The 21,042-nt window shown below is 50.2% G+C and overlaps 2 protein-coding genes across 2 annotated transcripts in view; one reads left to right on the top strand and one right to left on the bottom strand.

Moving 5' to 3' along the window:
* The window catches only part of LOC135405270 (zinc finger protein 501-like), a 229,944-nt gene that overhangs the window by 145,746 nt on the left and 63,156 nt on the right, over positions 1-21,042 (top strand). The gene's annotated exons all lie outside the window — the stretch shown is intronic.
* LOC135405262 (uncharacterized) lies at positions 13,807-20,047 on the bottom strand. The gene is made up of 16 exons (XM_064639926.1): positions 19,972-20,047; positions 19,734-19,854; positions 19,337-19,426; positions 18,827-18,931; positions 18,446-18,611; positions 17,886-17,980; positions 17,282-17,431; positions 16,933-17,087; positions 16,425-16,560; positions 16,206-16,340; positions 15,822-15,998; positions 15,401-15,556; positions 14,862-14,963; positions 14,487-14,589; positions 14,100-14,159; positions 13,807-14,013 (listed from the first exon to the last, which is right to left on the bottom strand). The coding sequence occupies exons 1-16, from the start codon at positions 19,992-19,994 to the stop codon at positions 13,877-13,879; spliced, it is 1,911 nt and encodes a 636-aa protein (XP_064495996.1). The 5' UTR covers positions 19,995-20,047; the 3' UTR covers positions 13,807-13,876.

Here is a 21,042-nt window from a genome sequence, read left to right on the forward strand (position 1 = left end):
GATAAGCCAGTGCCAATGGACCTGATTATTCTTTTCTTATTCAAAGCACATCAGTAGTTCCAAAGCACTCTCAGTCTTATCAGGTGTCTGAACAGCACAGTTACTGAAAACAGTTTGTCCTGCTCCTCTCTCCTTCTGCCAGGCTATCAGATAAACCCAACTAACTCTCTGTATTTACACACAATCAAACATAAGCTGTGTCTTCAACCCACTGTAGCCTGTTTCTGGCATGTTACAGGTTTGCTGCTTGACATTAGTTGTACCCAAAACAGCAGCAGTGAATTAGCTTAGAACAAAAATACAGTCACTCCATAGCACAGAACACAGAAGGGACACAGGATAGGGAAAAACAAAAGAAACATTTTGTGAAGTAAGAATGATCACTCTCATCTCGGTAGTTCACAGGTATTTATCTGGTGCTACTTGAAAAAGAGCCTGGAAGCAGCAGGATTCAAATGCATTCAAAACAGACCTGACACAGGCCTCAAGAGTAGAAAAATAATTTCTTTTTTGTTTATTTTATTCTCCTGTCCTCTAGGAACTGTCTCTGATTTGCAAGGGGTAGAAAGTGAAAGAAAGGAAAATGGTTACAATGTCTGAAAGCGTTTAAATGCCTTTACAGTTTTTGTCTGTAACAAGACTGATTTTCATGATCATGATCATTTGGATCTAAAAGACAAAAACAAACCAAAAAAAACACTCTGCCCCAAACAAGCCTCTCGGTAACTCTCCTTTTCATTCAGTGTCTCAGATACAGAATTTTCAGTGCTAACTACTAGACTGTTCTCACATGCATAGGGGTAGCTAATTATATTTCAGCAGGTTATCATATAAATAAATGTGCACAATTCTGTACAAGGACACTCTAAATGGCTTGATTAGACCAAGAACAAGGAACTTCTATTCTATACACCCTGATATACCAACTTACCACAGCACATGGCCATCCTTCTCCAATTTCAGACTTAAGGTTCTGTGTTAGTGTCACAAAAAGTAAGAATTTTTAGTTTTGTTTTGCCCCATAAATTATTTTGATCTAAATCTGCAAATTTCATCAAGATTTCATACAAATTCAGAATGGTGACCCACGGTAAAAATCAGACATTCAGTGGTACAGAAAAACAGCACATGCTTATCTTACACTGTCTGAAAGTACCTACATTGCTCTAATTTTCATTAGATACATTAATAGATATTTCTTCTAGAAAGTAGAGGAAGCTGAAGTGAAAAAAATATTTTTATTTCAATTTTAAAAGAATTGGGAAACGACACTCTGATTAAAAAGCTACACTACTTAAAACAGGAAAATAATTGGAAATTAGACAAGATTCCCTTTAATGCAAACCTGCTATATTAAGGAATAGCAAAAAGAAAAGCCCCTCTTTGAAGGAAATAAAAATTAGTTGAAAAAACATTACAAGTGTTGCCACCTCTCTGGGCAGCCCCTTCCAAAGCCTGACAACCATTTCCATCAAGAAAAGCTTCCTCATGATCACACACAAAGCCTCCTGAGGCCTTCAGTGCACCCCAAGCCCCCCAGAAGAAACCACCCTGCCAGGGCTTTCCATGCCACAAGTGTAATACAGAGCTCTCCACTCATTTCCAGCTTCAAGCTCTGGAGCCCCAGCACTTCCCAGGAGCTCTGGGATCCTCTGCAGCCCACTCAGGGCTGAGCGTTCCTTCATGATTCCATCCTTCAGTGCCTAGGGAGGGTCACTGGAGACCCTTTGAGGCCACACAGCTGCAATGCAGGGCTCAGTGGGGCATTTTGTGGTACTGGAGATGGAATTTGGAGTCCACCAAGGAAACGTGTGGCTCTGCAGCTACAATTCAAGGCCGATGGGGATAGTTTGGGATACCAGGGATGAAATTTGAGGCCCCCTGCAGAAAACTAAAGGGCTCTGTGCCTGTAGTTTGGGGACAAGTGAAGCCTTTTGGGGTGTTGGAGGGGGATTTGGGCCCTGCAGCTGTGACATTCCAATCTCTGGGAGACAGCCAACCCCCGCAGCCACACTCAGCCCAAAGCCCCCCCCAGACCTGCCACCCTCCATCTCCCAGAGCTGCTGACACATCCCACTGCCCAAAATAAGCATGACTGCCCCAAAAGTGCCACCTCAGCAGGCCTGGGGGGATGGACTAAGGGAGGGGAGGGAGCCCAAGCTGCTGTGGGGGAAGTTTGAGGGCAGTGGTCATGATGTGGGACAATCTGGAGTCTGGCAATGTCTCCGGGTGAGCTCCTGGTCCTGTGGCAGCTGCAGCACAGGGCTTGCTGCTGTGCCACCTCCTGGGGTGCTGGGTCTGGGAGGACACAGGGGTCACAGAGTGGGGCACCGTGTGGGGACACAGGGATAACTGTGGCTGCCCAGGCTGGAGAAGAGAAGGTTTTGGGGTGACCTTCCAGCCCCTTCCAGTGCCTAAAAGAGGCTCCAAGGGAGCTAGAGATGGATTTTTGATGAGGGCCTGGAGTGACAGTGATGCCAATTTATGCCCCAAAACAAGGCGCGGAGAAACTGCTCAGAGACAGAATTTCAGTCTATAAGCAGGAGGTATTTATTTCACGGCCGGGGAGCAGCCAGGTCGCCCTGGACAAACTGCTCCAACTCGAGAAACACACAATCCAACTTTTATACACTTTTTGCTAAGCAATTACATCATATATTATGAATATTCATTATATTGCAACATCTACTTTTAATATTCATAACAGGTGGAGTTGAGGCGGAGTTAGAGGCGTGGTCCTTAATTTGGGGAGAACTTCGGTCGGAGTTCCGGTCTTCCTTCATCATGAACCTCATGTCCTTTTCATCCTCATCCTCCTAAACTTTTGAACCTTCCCTAATTTGGGTAGCTTCCTTATGAATTTGGCAGAGAGTTTCGGTATTTGGCACCAATACCTAATTTCTTGGCATGTCCCTCTCTTTATCTCTTTGGTTTCCTCTCCCTATGTCTCTTTTTGTGTGTACTAGCATTTTCTGTTCATGTTTATGTTCTCCTGTGTCAGAGTGACCTGTACCTCAGTGAATTTATTGTCTCCGCTTTCCTAATGCTGAATTCTATGTGCCTTGCTAAAGCTTGCTTCTACATTTTGTGCTTAACTCTTTATATTGCTTAAATTCGCTTTTCAGGTGTTACCTGGCTTCATTTCCCCCCTTTTCTTAGAACTTACGAATTCCTTCGTCAAGTTCTAATCCTAAAGGGCGCTGATATGCTTTTATCATTGCCCAGATCATTTGGGTTCTCTTGACCATGGACCTTAACTTACACCACAGGCATATGTTCATGAGGGTTAACAAGAACATGCCTATAGCTATAATCAATATGGGGTGTACTAGGTAGTGAAAGACTTGAGTTGCTGTTGGAGAGTACCCTGTGAAAATGTCCCACCAGTGATGTTGACCTACTTGTGCAACTTTCGTCAAGATATTCTTTATACCTTCTGAATTATGCTCTACTTGCCACACCATGCGTTGGGTCGTTTGGTTCACCTTTTGAGCTAACTTTCTTACTTCAGGATGCATAAGCATTTCTTTGAGAAGCTTAGTATCCATGCCTATCTGTAGTTTGGGTACTTCATGATACAAAGTGTACTCAGCTTCGATTAACTGCTGTGTGGTTATGGGTGCAGTATAGCTAAAGTATAGAACACTTGTGATCGGGTTCTATTGTGCGGAAGCATTTCAAAAGTGCATATACTGTCTTCAGCATCTAAGCATAAGTCTTCAGCTTCTACTATGGCATTTTCGCAAATATAACCTAATTGTCCTTTAGGAATACATGCTTCTGTGCTAATTGATTGCCACTTGTTCTTAGTGTTGTCATAGTTTGCCCAGACATTATGATCTACAGGTCTGACAATGACATCTTGATGTAAAGTTCCTAATGTTAGAATGGGGAAGATAGCTCTCTCTTCTGCAGCGCTGATGGTGAGGACATAGGCCTCAACATGTTCTTGTTGTGGATCATAAGTAAAATTAACTAATTGCCACCAAGCCTGGTGGTCTATTTCAAATCGTGTAGTGGAGCTATCTCTTAATATTGTTTCTCTTATTTCTTGAGGTAGTATACCTGACATCCCTTCTCTCAATATTCCTGCCGCTACTGACTGTATCCATTGTTGTGTTTGAACGCACTGGATAGCAAGTGCAACTTCTTTGCTAATCTCTCCAGCGTAATCAGCAATTTTGACAAAATCTTCAGCGGTGTGGTCAGCTACTAGAGCCATCAATTTAACTACTGAGGATTGTGTTTCTGCTAAAGTTAGCATAGATGAGCTTAAAGGTACTTTAAGCTTACCTAGATTGGAAGTGACGGTACTCAACTTATTTAGTAATACCTCTTGGTCTATGGTGTTCATTATACCAAACCCTGTGCCAACCCATCCACTTATATCTCTTTGTGTTCGTTTGTGAAGTGTCCTAGTCGCTAACCAGGCATTCCAGCCTTTGAGGCTTTGCTTTACGAACGGTTGGCAATCTTCTTGTAAGTGTGTAATGTCTGTCTGAATGTTCATCTGTACCTTCTTTAGAGAATATGTAGGATCTAGTAGTAACTTCAACTCGTTTGACTGTCTTATTACTTGAGGTCCTATCAAAGTGAAATTATGTATTCTTCTACATTCTACTTGTGGAGTGATTTCACGAGATGGGTTCACAGTTGGGTCTTTAACTAGTGAAATTCTTTTTATAACGGTGTAACCACCTGGAGGGTTTCCCTCCCTATTACAGGTGAATGTCACTGAGTGATCTAACTCGAATAGAATTTCACATTGTGCTCTGCCCCCTTCAAAACTATCCCACTGACATGAGATTGGTCCCGTCCGTTGAATCCAAACAATGGGCTGACCTCTTTTTACTTGGCTATAAGTGATTAAATCTTGTTTAGATTCATCTGGCCAGAATTTAATTGTCAGTGTTAATTTATCTGTTTTCCCTATTAGTCTCTCAACTTCTCGACACCCTATTTGAAATTGGTCCCCCTTTTGTGCTATGAGATAGCCTGGGTCCGGCGTGTAAGGTTGCTTGTTATGTAAAATATAAATCTCCATTTCTGGGAAATCACTTTCGAAAGGTACTTCTATGTAAGCATTAGACCACGGTCCTTCAGAAGTAGAGTTTTGGGATAAAACTATACTTATCAAAAGTCCAACGGTCCAGGTCGAAGTAATTTGGAAGGACGTCGGCTTCATGATGTGGAGTTTTCTTGCTTATCTTCTGGAGCTTTCTTGACTCGAGAGTAATGAATCCATGTAGGTCGCTCCTTGATCCTAACCGCGGTGAAGGTGGTCAGCAGCACTTGGAAAGGTCCCTCCCACTTTTCTTGTAGGGGTTTTCCTAAAAGATTCTTAACATACACCCAATCACCGGGGTTAAATGGATGCAATTTACAGTCAGGTTGCTTGGGCTGGTGTTCTATTACTACTGCAGCATTTTTATCAAAATGTTTTCCTACAGCAATTACATAATCATATATATATTGATTGCCTATTTGGTCTACAGCATCGCTATTTACAATCTGCATAGCATAAGGTCTACCATACAGAATTTCAAATGGGCTCAACCTTTCTTTCGATCGAGGTTTGACTCTCAATCTAATCAGAGCAATAGGCAGAGCCTGATACCATTGTAAGTTAGTTTCTTGGCATATTTTAGCAATTTGTTGTTTAATAAGATGATTCATCTTTTCCACTTGCCCACTGGCTTGTGGCCTGTAGGGCGTATGCAATTGCCATTTAATTTGCAGTGCTTTGCTTATTGCTCTCACAACCTTTGCACAAAAATGTGAACCTCTGTCTGAGGATATACTTCTTGGTACTCCAAACCGTGGTATAATTTCATTTAGTAAGACTTTAGTTACTTCTCTCTCTTTGTTTGTTCTACAGGGGAACGCTTCAGGCCACCCAGAAAATGTATCAGTTAGTACCAATAGATACCGATACCCCCCTTTTCTTGGGAGTTCAGAGAAATCAATTTGCCATGCTTCACCTGGGAATTTACCTCGATTTATTGCTCCCTGATGTATCTTGGTCCCTGTATTTGGGTTATTCTTCAGGCATCGTTCGCATTGGGTTGTAACTTGTTTTACCGTAGTAAATAATTTTGGCCCTGCTATTCTAGTTTGCAAATACTGGTAAAGCGGGTCTAAACTCCAATGTGTTTTCTCATGTTCTGTTTTCACAAATTGCCACATTAACTTCTCTGGTATTATTAATTGTCCTGTTTCTAATTGACCCCATCCATTGTCTAATAATTTGCCCTTGTTCTTTTGAATCCACCTATGATCTGAGTCCTGGTAATCTGGTTGGAAGTCGGTATTTAGCTCTTCTGGTATTAGAGCTGTTATAACCACTTCCTTGGTTCTTGCAGCAGCTAATTTAGCTTCTGCATCAGCTTTCCTATTTCCTATCTCTGGAACAGTGTTACCTTTTAGGTGTCCTTTGCAATGCATTATGGCCACTTGTGCTGGGAGTTGGACTGTTTCTAACAATCGTAGAATTTCTTCTGCGTGTTTGACTGTTTTCCCTTGAGCAGTTAGCAGTCCCCTTTCTTTCCAAATTGCTCCATGAGCATGTACGACGGAGAAGGTATACTTAGAGTCCGTCCAGATGTTAATTCGTATGCCTTCTGCCAATTCCAGGGCTCGGGTAAGTGCTATTAATTCTGCCTTTTGGGCTGAGGTCCCTGCAGGTAAAGGATTTGATTCGATTACCTCTTCCGTTGTGGTTACTGCATAGCCTGCCATTCTTACTCCTTGCTTCACGAAGCTGCTGCCGTCCGAGAACCAGTTGTCTGCATCTTCTAATGGCTCTTCTTTGAGATCCGGGCGACTGGAGTAGACTGCTTCGATGGTTTCTAGGCAGTCATGCTCTATTGGTCCTGCTGACATTCTTCCTTCTAGAAATGAGGCTGGATTCACAATGTTAGTTACTTGAATGGTTACGTCATCTGATTCAGCTAGGATTGCTTGGTACTTTAGGAATCTGGAAGGCGACAACCAATGGCCACCCTTTTGTTCTAGTACAGCAGACACAGTGTGGGACACTAATACAGTCATTTTCTGGCCCATCGTGAGTTTTCTGGCCTCTTCTATGTTTATGATCACTGCGGCCACCGCTTTTAAACAGCTGGGCCATCCTTTGCTTACTTCATCCAGCTGTTTGGAGAAATAGGCCACAGCTCTTTTGTGTGGTCCCAACTGTTGCGCCAAGACTCCTAAAGCCATCCCTTGCCGTTCATGAGAGAACAGCCAGAATGGTTTTGTTACATCAGGGAGGCCCAAAGCCGGGGCTCTCATGAGTTCTTGTTTCAGTCTCTTAAAAGCTCCCTCTGCTTCGGGAGTCCAAACCAGGATACTCTTAGCTTCTTTTAATAAATCATACAATGGCTTGGCGAGTACCCCATATTGGTAGATCCATAAGCGACACCAACCTGTCATTCCCAGAAAGGCTCGTAGATCTCTCACCGTTTCCGGTTTGGGCATCTGACAGATGGCTTCTTTCCTTGCTGTTCCTAGAGATCGTTGTCCTCTGGAGATCTCATATCCCAGGTATACTACCTTTTCTTGCACTAGCTGCGCTTTCTGTTGAGAGACTCGATATCCACTTAAACCCAAGAAATTCAACAGAGAAATAGTCCATTTAACACACTCTTCTTCTGACTCAGTTGCTATTAGTAGATCGTCCATCGTCCACGTATTGAAGAAGAGTACCATCTCCCTGTGGCCTTTCCCATTGTTCTAATTCTTTGGCCAATTGATTCCCAAAAATTGTTGGGCTGTTTTTATAGCCTTGAGGTAACACTGTCCAGGTTAATTGAGTTTTTCTCCCTTTGCTCACAGATTCCCATTCAAAGGCAAAAATCTTTTGGCTTTCGGGGGCTAAGGGAAGGCAAAAGAATGCGTCTTTTAGATCCAATACTGTGAACCAAATCAAATTGTCTTTTAACTTGGTTAGGAGTGTGTAAGGATTGGCTACTACTGGATGCAGTGTTTTTGTTATGGCATTCACAGCTCTTAAATCTTGAACCAGTCTATAAGTTCCATTTGGTTTCTTAACTGGCAGGATTGGTGTGTTATAATCTGATTCACATTCTATTAATAACCTTAACTCTAAGAATTTTCTAATTATGGGTTCAATCCCTTTCCTATCTTCTAATCTCAGTGGGTACTGCTTTCTTACCACTGGTCTTGCTCCAGGTATAAGTTCAATAGCAATAGGTGTTGCTTGTTTGGATTTCCCAGGTACATCAGTGGCCCATACCAATGGGTATGCCTCGCTCATAATCCGTTCGATATTACGACTCTCAGGTTTTGGTTCTATGCAACTGATTGTCAGACTTAAAGCTGCAATCAGTTGTTCTTCATTTACCTGGAATTCGAGTTTGTCTTTGTTGAATTTTATTACGGCTCCCAAATTTTCCAGTAAATCCCTTCCTAGTAGAGGCTTTGGAGAATTTGGTAAATATAGAAATTGATGGATCCCCATTTGCTTTCCAATTTTATATTTAATAGGTTTTAGGAAGTAAGCTTTTTCTGGTTGGCCTGTTGCTCTCACAACTTGTACAAACTCATCACTCTTTGGTACTAATTCTTGATTTAAAACTGAAAATGTTGCTCCTGTATCAATCAGAAAATCTAATTCTTTTTCACCTTCCCCTAGCTCCATTTTAACCAGTGGGTCTGCTAGGGAACGACTCACCGGTCCCCTTCAGTCACTGCTCCGATGTGCAACAGCAGTGTTTGCAAGCCTTTCTCCGAGCTGGGGGCAGTCTCGTCTCCAATGGCCTAACTGAAAGCAATTGGAACATTGATCTGGTCCTACCCTGATGGGTTGGGGTCTGAATCCTCCCCTCCCTCTCATAGGGTAACCACGACCCCTCCCCCTTGCATTTGTGTCTGGGAATTTTGTATTTTGGGCTGCCACTGCTACTGCTACGATCCGAGCAACTCTCTTATCTTCCTTCTTTTTCTCTTCTTTTTCTCTGTTGTTGTATACTTCCCAGGCCTCATTCATCAATGTCTCTAGATCTCTATTTGCTGGATGTTTAAGTTTTTGTAATTTCCTTCTAATGTCGGGAGTACACTGCCCCATTACCAATCCTAGTAGCTGTTGTCTCCCTTCTTCTGATGCTGGGTCTAGGGGTGTATATTGTCTCATGGCGGTCCTGAGTCTATCCAGAAATTCTGAGGGACTTTCATCCTTTCCCTGTCTAACATCATACAAAGCTGCCCAGTTAATGGCTTTAGGTATTGCTTTCCGCAGACCTAATGCTATTAGCTTCCTATATTGCACCAGTTTCCCATAAGAATCGGGGTCGTTTGGATCCCACTCCGGATCTCTACTTGGAAATACAACTTCTAACTCTTCAGGGAACATGCTGGCATGATCTCTCCCCGTTTTTAATACTAGTTCCTTTTCCGTTTCTGTTAATTCTGATAGCATTACTTCTATATCATTCCAGTCAATGTCTAGGTTCTTTGCAATTAACTCGAACCTCTTAGCTATCCCTTCTGGATTTTTCCTAAAATTCCGGGCTTCTTCTCTCCAGCTGTTCAAATCACTCGTTGTAAATGGCATCTTTACCTTTACTCGTCCCTGGTCTCCTGCGATAGGCATTATCTGTCGGAGGGGAGCTATTGTATGACTTCCCCCGATCCTTTCTCTTGCCTCTTTTCGTGCTACAGATCTAGTATAGTGTAGGTGACTAGTTCCTCCCCCAGGGTCTTCTTCTTGGGCCCCAGTATCTATTCTATTCTTTCTTTTTTCTTTTCTCTTTCCCCGTTTCGGTTCCTCGTCTTCACTCCCCGTTCCTGCCCAGTCATCTTCTGCCAACCCTCTAGCATGATTCACACAGTCCAGCCGCCTCTCTCTCTGGGTTTGGAGGAGACGCTGTCGGCGCTCAGCCTGCCCGGGGCTGCGCTCCTCATTTTCCTCTATCTCTCTGGTATCCCTTTTATCGTCTATTTGAATCACTATGTTTAATCTTTGTGAGTTGTTTTCCTTTTCCCCTTGAGTTATAATGTCACTATCTTCTTTACTACATCTTGCCTTGGGGAAATCACCCTTCTTTTCATTGCCCCTTGGTCTCAATGGGCTACTTTCGCCCTCATAATCAGCTCTTGGTGTGCTACTCTCCACTCTATAGATGCTATCTTCTTTTCTTGGTGTACTGCTATCTCTATTTCTGTCGTCTTTTGGTTTAGGCGGACTACTCTCTTCCCCGTGACCCTCCGGTCTTATCAGGCTACTTTTTTCCCTATCGACCTCTAATCTAGGTGGACTGCTTTCTTCTCTGTAACTTTCTGATCCTTGTGGACTACTCAGCCCCTGCGAGCTGCTTTCTCCTTGAGGGCTCTCTGATTTCGATGGGCTGTCTTCCTCCCAGCTGTCTCCTGATTTTTGAGGGCTATACCTGGTCTTAAATCTCCCTAGCTCCAGTGAAATATCTCCTAACAGGCTAGTGTCTTTTTCACCTTCTTTCCGCTTTGGGCGTGGTATCCCGTATCCTGGAGCATATGGTTGATACTCCCATAAACTTATTCTACTTTCTTCTTCACTGTCCCTTCTTTTTAATTTAAGACACTGTTGTCCGATGCTGCAAGCATCACAACAGCGTTCCTTTGGTTTCAGATTTTTCTTATCCTTTTCTAAGGCCAAGACTAAGGGGTCTTGTGGTGCTACATTTACTCCACATTCTCTCTGCCACTCCGGTTTGTTCCTCAGTGTAAAAAACATGTCACAATAAATCACTTCATCCCACTTTCCTAATCGACGAAGGAACAACATAAGCTGTAAAATAGTATTATAATTTATTGTCCCTTCAGGTGGCCATTTCTCGTCATCATCTAGTTTGTACAAAGGCCACCATTGAGTGCAGTATTTTAGGAGTGTTTTCTTGCTTATGTTTCCTCCTGGGGCTCCCCCTAGATCTCTCCAATGCTTTAGGATACACCCCAGGGGGGTTTTCATATTTATGTCCTTACTTTGCTGGCTTCCCATTATTATCGTAGGGCCTGGTGATGTAGTGATGGATAAGGTTTGTGAGAGGTAGGGGCTTATCAGACAAACCTATAGGGTGCTCTTCCAGATTTTTCTACTATCTGTGCGTCAGTAATATACCAGCTAATCTGGGGATCGTGTTCCCAAACGGGTGTCCAACCAAGAAACTCTTCTAATACTAGAGGATCGTATCCCAACCTCCCACTCTCCTTTTCTATTTTTCTTATGAATTCCTTTACGTGATATTCTATTATGTCAAGCAATTCTTGTCTCTGAATCCGTGCTTCTATGTCCAATTGGGCTAGGCTTCCACTAACGTATTCACACTGTGTAGCTTTCGGTATGTCAGTAAATTCTACTTTAAATCGCAATACTTTCCTTATCCTATTCCACCGTCTTAGAGTATTTATGATTCTGCCCCAACACTTCATGTACGCAATCTCCAATCGCTTCGTCCGTTTCTGGCCTGGCTCCTCGCGGAGAACAGGAACCGCAGAGCGGGACTCCCACTCGCCCCGCAGCAGAGCCGCGTCTCAATCACACTCGCATTCACACTTGCACACTTGATATAGGAGAACTTTCCTACCTTCTGGTTTCTATCTGAGCAATCTGCGTTACCAAGCAAGGTCGCGAGATGGCGCCGCAGACCAAGAGATATGGCTTTGCTGTCGGCTGTCCGATTTATGTTACCACAAACTCACAGGATGTTGCTGCAAACTATAAAACACACTTCTTACAGAAAATGCAACCAAGATGTTACAAATACCTGTCTATGAGTGTGGCAGCAATAAAATCTCACCCACTTAGTTTCTGCCAAATCTTGATTTGACCAACAGCGTATACAGTAGAAGGTAAGGGTACGATTGAGCGCTATTTCTTGTGTTCCTCTTGGACCCAGAATATATTTACCACAATTGTTACACAAAGCTCTAACATACAGTGAACAATAACAGAAAGGACAGATTTTAATCCTAGGATTTATACGTGCCGGCAAGAGCTTATTCACTTTTATAGAACTGAGATTGCAATCATTTCCCATATAGAGTTAAAAAGACGTCTCAAGGACTATACCGTATATGAAAAACACAACATCTAATTTTTTTCAACAGACAAACAAACTGCTGCAAACAATGAAATCGTAAATGAGACTCTCTCTCAGTACCTAAATAGCTTATTTTAGTTTCGTTTTACTCGTTGACAAAAACCAGAACAGTTTGCAAGAGAAACCGCATTCCAAGAATTCTTTGCTAGTACAAGGAGCTTTTCTGGGTCCTAAAGCTCCTAGAAACTCTCAAGCAGCCTCGGAAGAATTAAAAATGGTTAATTTTCTGAGTCGAGCACAGTTTCCAATGCATTACCAGACAATATCTTACACAAAACAAACAAACAAACAAAGAATGATCAGGGTAAATTAGAGCAAGAACATTTGCAAACAGGACACAGAAACATAAAGGGTGAACACAGCATTACAAAGAAAAGACAATTTTACACTGCAGTGTCGGGCCTCTAACCCGTTTAGGGACTCTAACCCTTTCTTGGCAGGACTCTAACCTGCTATCTGTGCAGGACTCTAACCTGCAACTTTCAATACCTGGGACTCTAACCCAGCTTTAGGGCTAATGCTGAGGCGTCCCTCAGCTCCCTTTTGGGCGATAGCGTCCTATCCCCACCAACTTAATTACTTTCCTTTATAAACTGCAGTTCAAAACATAAATACCTCTTAATTTGAAGCAAGAGGTTCTTGTCCACCGTTGCGCAGATCCAAGGGGTCTGGGAGACTCTGCCGACAAAAATTCAGTCGGGGGGCCCTGAGAGCGTCCCGGCCCCTTGGGTCCTGGCTCAGGAAGACCCCCCTCTCCTGGCTGGCTCGCCAAATTGATGCCAATTTATGCCCCAAAACAAGGCGCGGAGAAACTGCTCAGAGACAGAATTTCAGTCTATAAGCAGGAGGTATTTATTTCACGGCCGGGGAGCAGCCAGGTCGCCCTGGACAAACTGCTCCAACTCGAGAAACACACAATCCAACTTTTATACACTTTTTGCTAAGCAATTACATCATATATTATGAATATTCATTATATTGCAACATCTACTTTTAATATTCATAACAGGTGGAGTTGAGGCGGAGTTAGAGGCGTGGTCCTTAATTTGGGGAGAACTTCGGTGGGAGTTCCGGTCTTCCTTCATCATGAACCTCATGTCCTTTTCATCCTCATCCTCCTAAACTTTTGAACCTTCCCTAATTTGGGTAGCTTCCTTATGAATTTGGCAGAGAGTTTCGGTATTTGGCACCAATACCTAATTTCTTGGCATGTCCCTCTCTTTATCTCTTTGGTTTCCTCTCCCTATGTCTCTTTTTGTGTGTACTAGCATTTTCTGTTCATGTTTATGTTCTCCTGTGTCAGAGTGACCTGTACCTCAGTGAATTTATTGTCTCCGCTTTCCTAATGCTGAATTCTATGTGCCTTGCTAAAGCTTGCTTCTACATTTTGTGCTTAACTCTTTATATTGCTTAAATTCGCTTTTCAGGTGTTACCTGGCTTCAACAGGACAAGGGGGAATAGCTTCACACTGGCAGAGGGCAGGGTGACATTGGCAGTGGCCCTGAAACGGGGTGAGAAGGCTCGGGCAGGAGCTTGTCCTTTAGCCAAGGTGGCTTCTCCCGGGGAAAGCTCCAGCCAGGGCTCAGCTTGTCCCACAAGCCTGGGGCCAGGGGTGCTGAGGGGGGAGCGTCCCGCTGCCTGCGGGACAGCCCAGGAAGGACAGGGTCGGCTCGGCACACTCAGCACCACGCAGCTGAAGGACACCAGGGCTTTGGGCACGTTGTTGCAGCTTTATTCAGCCCCAGTCCTTTAGCCAAGGCAAGCTGCACCTCTGCCGGGCTCACGGCCAGCAGCAGCGCAGTGCTCGCAGGAGGCCTCTTGGTCTTTGCTGCACCCAAGGACTCCTCAGAATGGAGGTTGTCCGAGCTGCCAGGGAGCTGACAGAGATGTCCCAGTCATTCTCCAAGGGCTGAAGTGCTGTGAGGGAAAGAAACAGAGCCCAGATCAAACCCCACATCTGCAGAGAGCCTCTGGATTCCCCACAGACCGCGCTCCCCACTCACCGCTCAGGATGTCAGCCTGACTCTCCGTGGTCTGCTCCCTCAGGCGCCGTGTGATGAGTCCTGGGCACAGAGCTCCATTAGCCCCTGCTCCCCAGCCTGCTCCCAGCAGCAGGGCCCCCAGTCCTCCCCTCCTCCCCCTCAGCAGGGCTGAGCCCAGGAGCCCCCAGAAGCTCAGGGCAGTGGGACTGAGCAAGGCGGCCACCAAGCCCCGCTGCGTGGGCAGGGCTGGCAGAGGGAGGCAAGGCCCTGCCCGGGGTGGCCGGGGCTGGGGCAGCCCCAGGACTGCCCCTCGTTGCTGGGGTAGCCCCAGGACTGCCCCTCGTTGCTGGGGCAGCAGTGGCACAGGGGCCAGGCTGCCCCAGAGGCACCGCAGGGGCTGGCACTCACCGATGAACCTGACGGCCGCCAGGCGCACGTTGGCCTGAGGGTCCTGCAGGTAGGGCAGACTCTGGTGGATGAAGTCTTCAGCCCTGCTCCTGCTCTTCTGCAGCTGCAGAGAGAACAAGGCATGTCTCTCCAGGGCTGTCCCTGGGGCAGTTGGCTGGACCAGTGCCTCCCGCCAGCACCCCCTGGGACGGAGAGGCCTCCCCTCCTGCTGGCTACAGGGAAGGGACAGGGGCCAGCAGAAGAGCCCCTGGGGCTCTGTTCTTGAGGGCAGCAACAGGGATGCAGCTCCAGGCTCTGCCCAGCTGCAGAGCCCCCAGCCCAGACATGGGATGAGGGCAGCCTTCCCCCAGCCCGGGCCCCTCAGCTTGTCCTTACCAAGCACGCTCCAAGCTCCCACAGCCGCTCTCTCTGCAGCAGGTGCTTGAGCGTCTTCCACTTCAGCAGCTCTGCGGCAGCAAGAAGGGCTTCCCTGGAGGCCTGCAGGACAGCATGAGCTGAGAAATGGCCCGGGGGCCTGGGCAAGGAGACATCTTGGCTCTGTTCCTGGGGGATCCTGCCTTTAGGAAGCTGGGACATGCCCTAGCCCAAATGTCTGGGAGCCTTTGGGGACAGCCCTGGGGGATAGGCGTGAAGGCTCAAAGGCCTGGCCTCCGACACAGCCTGTGGGGATGCCCCTGCTCAGGCCGTGGTGGTCACAGGCTGCTGCTGAGCCCTGCAGGAGCAGGCAGGGCCGGTGTTGCACAGGGCTGTGCCAGCTTCTCTGGCCCTGCTGGCGCTGGCTCCGCACAGACCTTCCCACGGGCTGTGCTGGGGGAGCGCTACCCGCTGCCAGCTGCCCTTGCCCCGATGCCCAAGAGCCCTGGGGGTGTCAGCCCAGCCCTCTGTGTGTCAGGGCTCAGCCTTCAGCGCTGTACCTTGGCCACGCTGGGGACCTGGTCGCTCATGCGGAAGAGGAGAGGCACCAGTGCCCGCCACACCTCCTTCCTCATCCTCTTCTCATCCCTGCCGACCACCAACTGCAGCAGCTCCGTGAGCATGCGGATGGAGAGCTCTCGCAGCTCGCTGCACTCCTGGCAGGAAGCAGGAAAAGGGAGTTTTGCAAACAGCAGCTCCCTGCCCACAGTGAAGAGGGCCGTGATCATGGCTGAGGGGAGGGCAGCGGCTCCGGCCTCACATCTCAGAGGAAGCAGGACTGGGCTGCATGGCCCAGAAGCCATCCCAGGAGAGCCCAGGGGAGTGGAGCTGGTTCCAAGTGCTGCTCGCAGGGCTGGGCTGCAGGGCAGCTGTCATTGCCCAGCGCCCATCTGAGGGGCTCAGGCTCCACATCAGCCTTACCGAGTCAAAGAGGGGCAGGAGCCTCCCCACAAGCTGCACAGCGATGAAGCTGGCCTTGCTCTTCTTCAGCTGACGCAGCACGTTTCGCAAGGCCAGCAGGATCTTCATCTGGGCATCTTCGCTGCCAGCTTGCAGGATCTTCATCATGCCCGGCAGGAAGAGTTCTATGTTTCTGGCCTGTAGAGAGAAGAGAATGTCCATTGGGTGAAGAGGGCCGTGCCTGAAAAGCTCCCCAGGCAGCCACCCCAGGCCCCACCATGGCAGGGAGGGTGTTTGGAGCAGTCACCCCACGTTCTGAGTCCCAGGCCAGGCCAAAGCACTGCTTTCCACACAGCCCCAGCCCCCATTTGCCAACAGGGCTGCCCCTCACACCGCCCTGCTCACCATCTCGGCTCTCTGTGACAGCCCAACGAGCCCTTCCAGCAGCAGCCCGGCCGTCCTCTCGTTTGGACAGCCCTGATGGCTCTCGATGTCGGGCTCGTCAGCCAAATCCTCCCACTCAGCCTTCCTGGAGGATGACTGCAGGAGCAAACAGAGCTGTGAGGGGCCAGCAGAGCCTGCAGGGCTGGTGGGAGGGGACCAGGGCCTTTGGTGGTCACTCACAGCCATGGGCTGGGTGCGGGGGCCTTCTGCGGAGCAGCGGAAGCACTGTCTGTGCAGCAGGTTGGCAAAGTCCTCCAAGATCTTGGCCAGCGTCTCCGGCATGGAGGACATCAGCTCCCACAGCTCCGGCGCAGTGCTGGAAGGCAGAGCACTGTCAGCAGGGCTGCCTCAGCCACAGTGCTGTGGCCTGGAGCAGCCCCCCAGAACCTACCCCTTGGAGCCCTGGCTGCGTGTCCCCGGGGGCCCTGCCCACGTGGGCAGGACGGGGCTGAGGGCGTGTTCCCCGTGGGGCTGGAGCACCGTGCTGGCTCTGGGCTGGCTGGGCCAGCTTTGGCTGCTGTGAAGCCAGACCAGCCAGCAGGGTTGGAAAGCGTGGGGGGATGGAGGGCCCGACTCTGCAGGCTGTCCCTCAGCATTCCTTGGCTCTGGCAGCCAGAGAGTCTCGGGGTCCCTCTCCCCCTTGTTCTTGAGGGAACAAGCCCACCCTCAAGGCCATCAGGGCCAGTACCTGTCTCCTTGAAGAGCCGCCTTGCACAGGAGGATGACCACTGTGGTGGGGTACAGGTTGGTCATCAGGCGAAGCAGTGACTCCGCTTTCTCCCACGCTGCCTGTGTGCTGCAGTATGGCAGGCTCTCAAGGATGCTGCTGACTATCTTGGGTGCCTGCAGGGGATACAGGTGAGGATGGCACTGCCCCCGGAGTGCAGCCATGTGCTCAGTTGCCCTTCCCATTCCTCTCTGCTGCCTTGAGGTGGCTTGGGGGGCCCAAGTCACCTGTGCTTGGGAGGGAGGGATGCAGGGAGGAACAAGGCCCAAGAGGGCTGAAGGGCACGACAATGCAGCCACAGGCCACTTACGTCCGTCAGCCAGACGTCCGGGTCCTCCAAGGCCACATCCAGCAGGCTGCTGGGCACCTGCTGGTCGAGGATGCTGGCATCTCCCAACGCCTCGATGGCCACGAGGATGACATCTGTCCTCTCGTGGGACCTCAGGTATTTTCCAAAGGTCTATGGCAGCAAGGAAGGAAGAGATGTTGCGCTGAGTGCCCTGACGGTGCTGCTTGGCTGAGCAGCTCGAGGGGCCCTGGCTGGACGTGCCCACCACTGCTGACAGCAGTGCCCACAGCAAAGCTGGCAGCAGTGCCTGTAGTCCCTGCATGGCAGAGGATGAGCAGAGAGGGCCCTCCTGCTGGGGGAGGAGGGCTCATGGGCACAGGCTGCTGGCCCCACCGAGAACCAGGGACTTGCTGGTGGCCAGGAGCACTGGAGCTCCTGCTGGGGCTGAAGCTGCTGCTGGGCCACTGGAGTGCAGCCCTCGTGCTGTCCCTGCTCAAGGACGGCGTGAACCCTCTCCCCAGGGAGCTGAGGGCACGCCAGCCCCACTGCTGCGGGGTCCTTTGGCTCACACCAGTGCCCTGCTGGTGCCACGGACAGGAGTCCCAGCAAGGGCGCAGCTCCTTACCTTGGCACAGTCCCTGGCGCTCAGAGAACACAGCGCGGAGGTGGTCACGGCTTCCCAGTGGACTTGGTCTGCTCTGTCCTTTAGCCTGGATTCGACTAAACACCAGGGCAAACACACAAGAGTCAGGAAGGCAGAGCAGCTTTGCCAGCAAGCTCACCAAACCTCCCTGGCATCTGCTGGCAAGGGGGCAGGACAGGAGCAGCCCAGGATTTCAGGAGGGCATCAGGAACAGCTTCTTGCTACAGGCGCTGGAGGGATCAGCCAGGGTGGGGGATCTGCTCTTCCCCACCAGGGAAGACGTGGCTTTGGGACAGGGAAGTCAAGAGGGGCTTTGCCTGTGGGGCCCACAAACCAGCAGGCTGCAAGCCCCTGAAAGCAAGGGGAGGAAGGAGAGCAGCAGCAAACAGATCCTGGCCTTGAGCAGAGCACTCAGCCTCTGCAGCAAAGGGGCAGCTGGGAAGCTCTGGGAAGCAGCTGGGAGGGGCAAAGGAGGTCGGGAAGCAGATCTATCAGGAGATAGAGCAGATGAAGCCCAGCACTGCTCTGCCTTTTTTACTTACAGATGAACTCAGCCAGGGCAAAAAGAGCATGGAAAGCTGCACAGCTTGTCTGCTCCTCGGAGAACCGGAAAAGGATGAGACGTCCCAGCAGCTTTCCTAGGAGCGGGAGCTGGATCTCCCCAGAGCAGACAGGTCCAGCAGTGCCTCTTCTGGCGTTGGCATTGGCCTGGATGAGGGAGGCATGAGCAGAAGGGCTGAGGGCAGAAAATTGGTGCCAAAGCCCCCCACTCGAAAGTCTGCCCAGGGCTGGATTCCTGGAGAGACCAGGCTTTTCAGGGCCCTGCGTCCCCGTCTCTCAGAGCAGCCATGTGGGCAGCAGCCCTGGCCTGGAGAGCAGCAGGGATGGGGGCATGGCCTGGCTGGAGGGGGCCTGGTCCTTACCTGCAGAGTGGAATAATCAGACAGCACACGGGTCAGCACATCGATCCTTGCCATGGCCCTCTCCCTCACAGCCTCTCTCTCGCATCTGGTGAAGTCCAGCAGCAGCTGGGACAAGAGAAGCAGGGGGTGAGCCCTGGGAGCAGACTCCAACACCAGCAGCACAGCTCCACTCCTGGGCTGCACTTGCCCCATCCCTCAAGGCTTCCTCTCCCCTCCAGCAAAGTCTGCAGTGGGGTGTCTGCCCCTGGATTCCCACCCAGGTCAGGCACACAGGCCCAGAGCCAACCTCATGGCCAAGGAGGAGGGCAGGTGCCACCCTCTGCAGCCCCTGTGCTCCACAAGAGCCTGGGGCCTGCCCCTGCTTCCCCACAGGAGGTGGGCACCCTCCCCGCAGGGCACTCTGCCTGTTCAGCACTGCTCTGGGCACCACTCAGCCAGGAGTGGGCAAACCCTCCCCTCCAGGCTGAGGAACAGCCCTGGGACCACTCCCCCTTTTTGTTTGTGCCAGACCTCCAAGATGCCCTGCAGCTCCTCGCTGACTCGAGAGACAGGAAAGCTGAGCACCACTGTCCTCAGCATGCTGTCCATGGAGTTCAGGGTCTGCAAGGAACACAGAGAGCAGTGGCAGTCATTCTACTGTTCCTCCCAGCCCCAGGAGAGCCATCTGAACCCCCTGTGCCACAGGAGGAGGATGCCCACACTTCCCTGGAGAGACATGGGCATAGACAGTCTTAGGGGGTAGAGCAGCCTGTGGCACGGGATGCGGCCAGGCCCATGGGAAAAGGACAGAGGCGTGAGGGTGGGAAAGACCCTGCCCTGCCTGGGATCCCTGCTGCTGTGGCACCATGGGATAGCCAGGGAGCAGGTCAGAGGGGCTGGAGGCCCCTGGAGCTTCGCCAGCACTTACCTTGATATAGAGGGCAAGGTCTGCTTTTGGCATTTCCTTCTCTGCAGGCAGCCAGAAGACACTTGAGAAACACGTGCGGAGGAGGCTTTTGGCTTTGCCCTCCAGTGCTGTGTCCACCAAGCTGCAGGGAGAGGGCAGGACACGGGTTGCACACGGGTGCTGGGAGCAGCTCCTCGACAACTCGTGCGGGTGGCATCGGACCTCTGGGCCAGGGGGTCCATGACGGATGGGCAGGTACCTCAATTTCTCCAGAGCCAGCATGGAAAGATGCCGAAGGTCTGTGCACAGCTGGTCCCTTGGCTCCTCTTCCAGCAGCGCCTGCAGAGCACAACCAGGATGGCACCTGGCAGCTGCCAGCAGCCAGGGTCTCCAGTCCCTGACCCGCTCAAGCGCTGTCCACACAGGCTGCCTGTGCCAGGGGGCTTTGCTCCCTTCGCCACATTGCCCAGAGTGCCCTCACCTTGATGTTCTCTGCCAGCTGGTACATGTCACAGAACAGATCCAGGCCTTGGGTCAGGCCGTGGCTCAAGGCGCTTCTGCACAGCACGGAGATGCTCTGGAGAAATGTGGCCTTGTCTCTTTCCTCCTGCCAGCCGGGGGACAGAGACACAAACACGGATTGTGAGTGGGTGGACACAGCCAGCGGGACCACAGCACAGGGGGTGCAGTGCCCTGCGGGAGAAGCAGCCCTGCCCTGCCAGCACCCCTCCAGCAGCCCGGCAGCAGAGCCCCTGCCAGCAGACAGCAGCACAGCCGCCCTCCAGCTGGCCACAGTTACCTTGTTGGGGCTGGTGACAAAGGCCAGGATGGAATCAACAGCTTCCTGCTCCTCCTCGTAGATGGGCAACCAGCTGGCATCTAAGGGGGGAAGGAGCAGGGAGAGCTGCAGAGGGTCCAGCGAGAGGAGGGAGCAAAGGATATCTGCCCTCCACCCAGCTCTCTGCCCACTGCCTTGGCACGGCCTTCCCTTGCAGCTCCTGGCTGGAGGGTGCCCAGCAGTGGAGCTGCCATGCCTGGGAAAGCCCCAGTGCCCCGGGCTGAGGAAAGCAATGGCAGACAGGCAGGAAAGGCCCAGGCTCCCACAGCACGGCTGCCTCCTGCCAGCCCAGCTGGCCCTCGCTGCCCACAGCCTAGAGCCCCTCTGCCCTGTCCTTCTTTGGGAGAGGCTGTGCTGGGGCCACGCTCCAGCCCTGAGCAGTCCCAGCTTTCAGGCAACATCATGGCTGACCCCCAGGACCCTCATTGTCAGCTGGCCAGGAAAGTGGGATCTTGGTGTGCTACAGGGTGTGCTGGTGGGCCCCAGCCCTGC

Source organism: Pseudopipra pipra, chromosome W (assembly GCF_036250125.1).
Source record: "Pseudopipra pipra isolate bDixPip1 chromosome W, bDixPip1.hap1, whole genome shotgun sequence".
In the NCBI taxonomy this organism is placed as follows: domain Eukaryota; kingdom Metazoa; phylum Chordata; class Aves; order Passeriformes; family Pipridae; genus Pseudopipra; species Pseudopipra pipra.

Excerpts from the sequence above, each read along its gene's own strand:
- LOC135405262 (XM_064639926.1), bottom strand. The coding sequence starts at position 19,994 with ATGCTGGCTCTGGAGAAATTGAG. Across the intron at positions 18,612-18,826 it reads CTGATTATTCCACTCTGCAG|GCCAATGCCAACGCCAGAAG; the intron begins GTAAGGACCAGG and ends TCCCTCATCCAG. Across the intron at positions 16,341-16,424 it reads CCCGCACCCAGCCCATGGCT|TCATCCTCCAGGAAGGCTGA; the intron begins GTGAGTGACCAC and ends TTGCTCCTGCAG.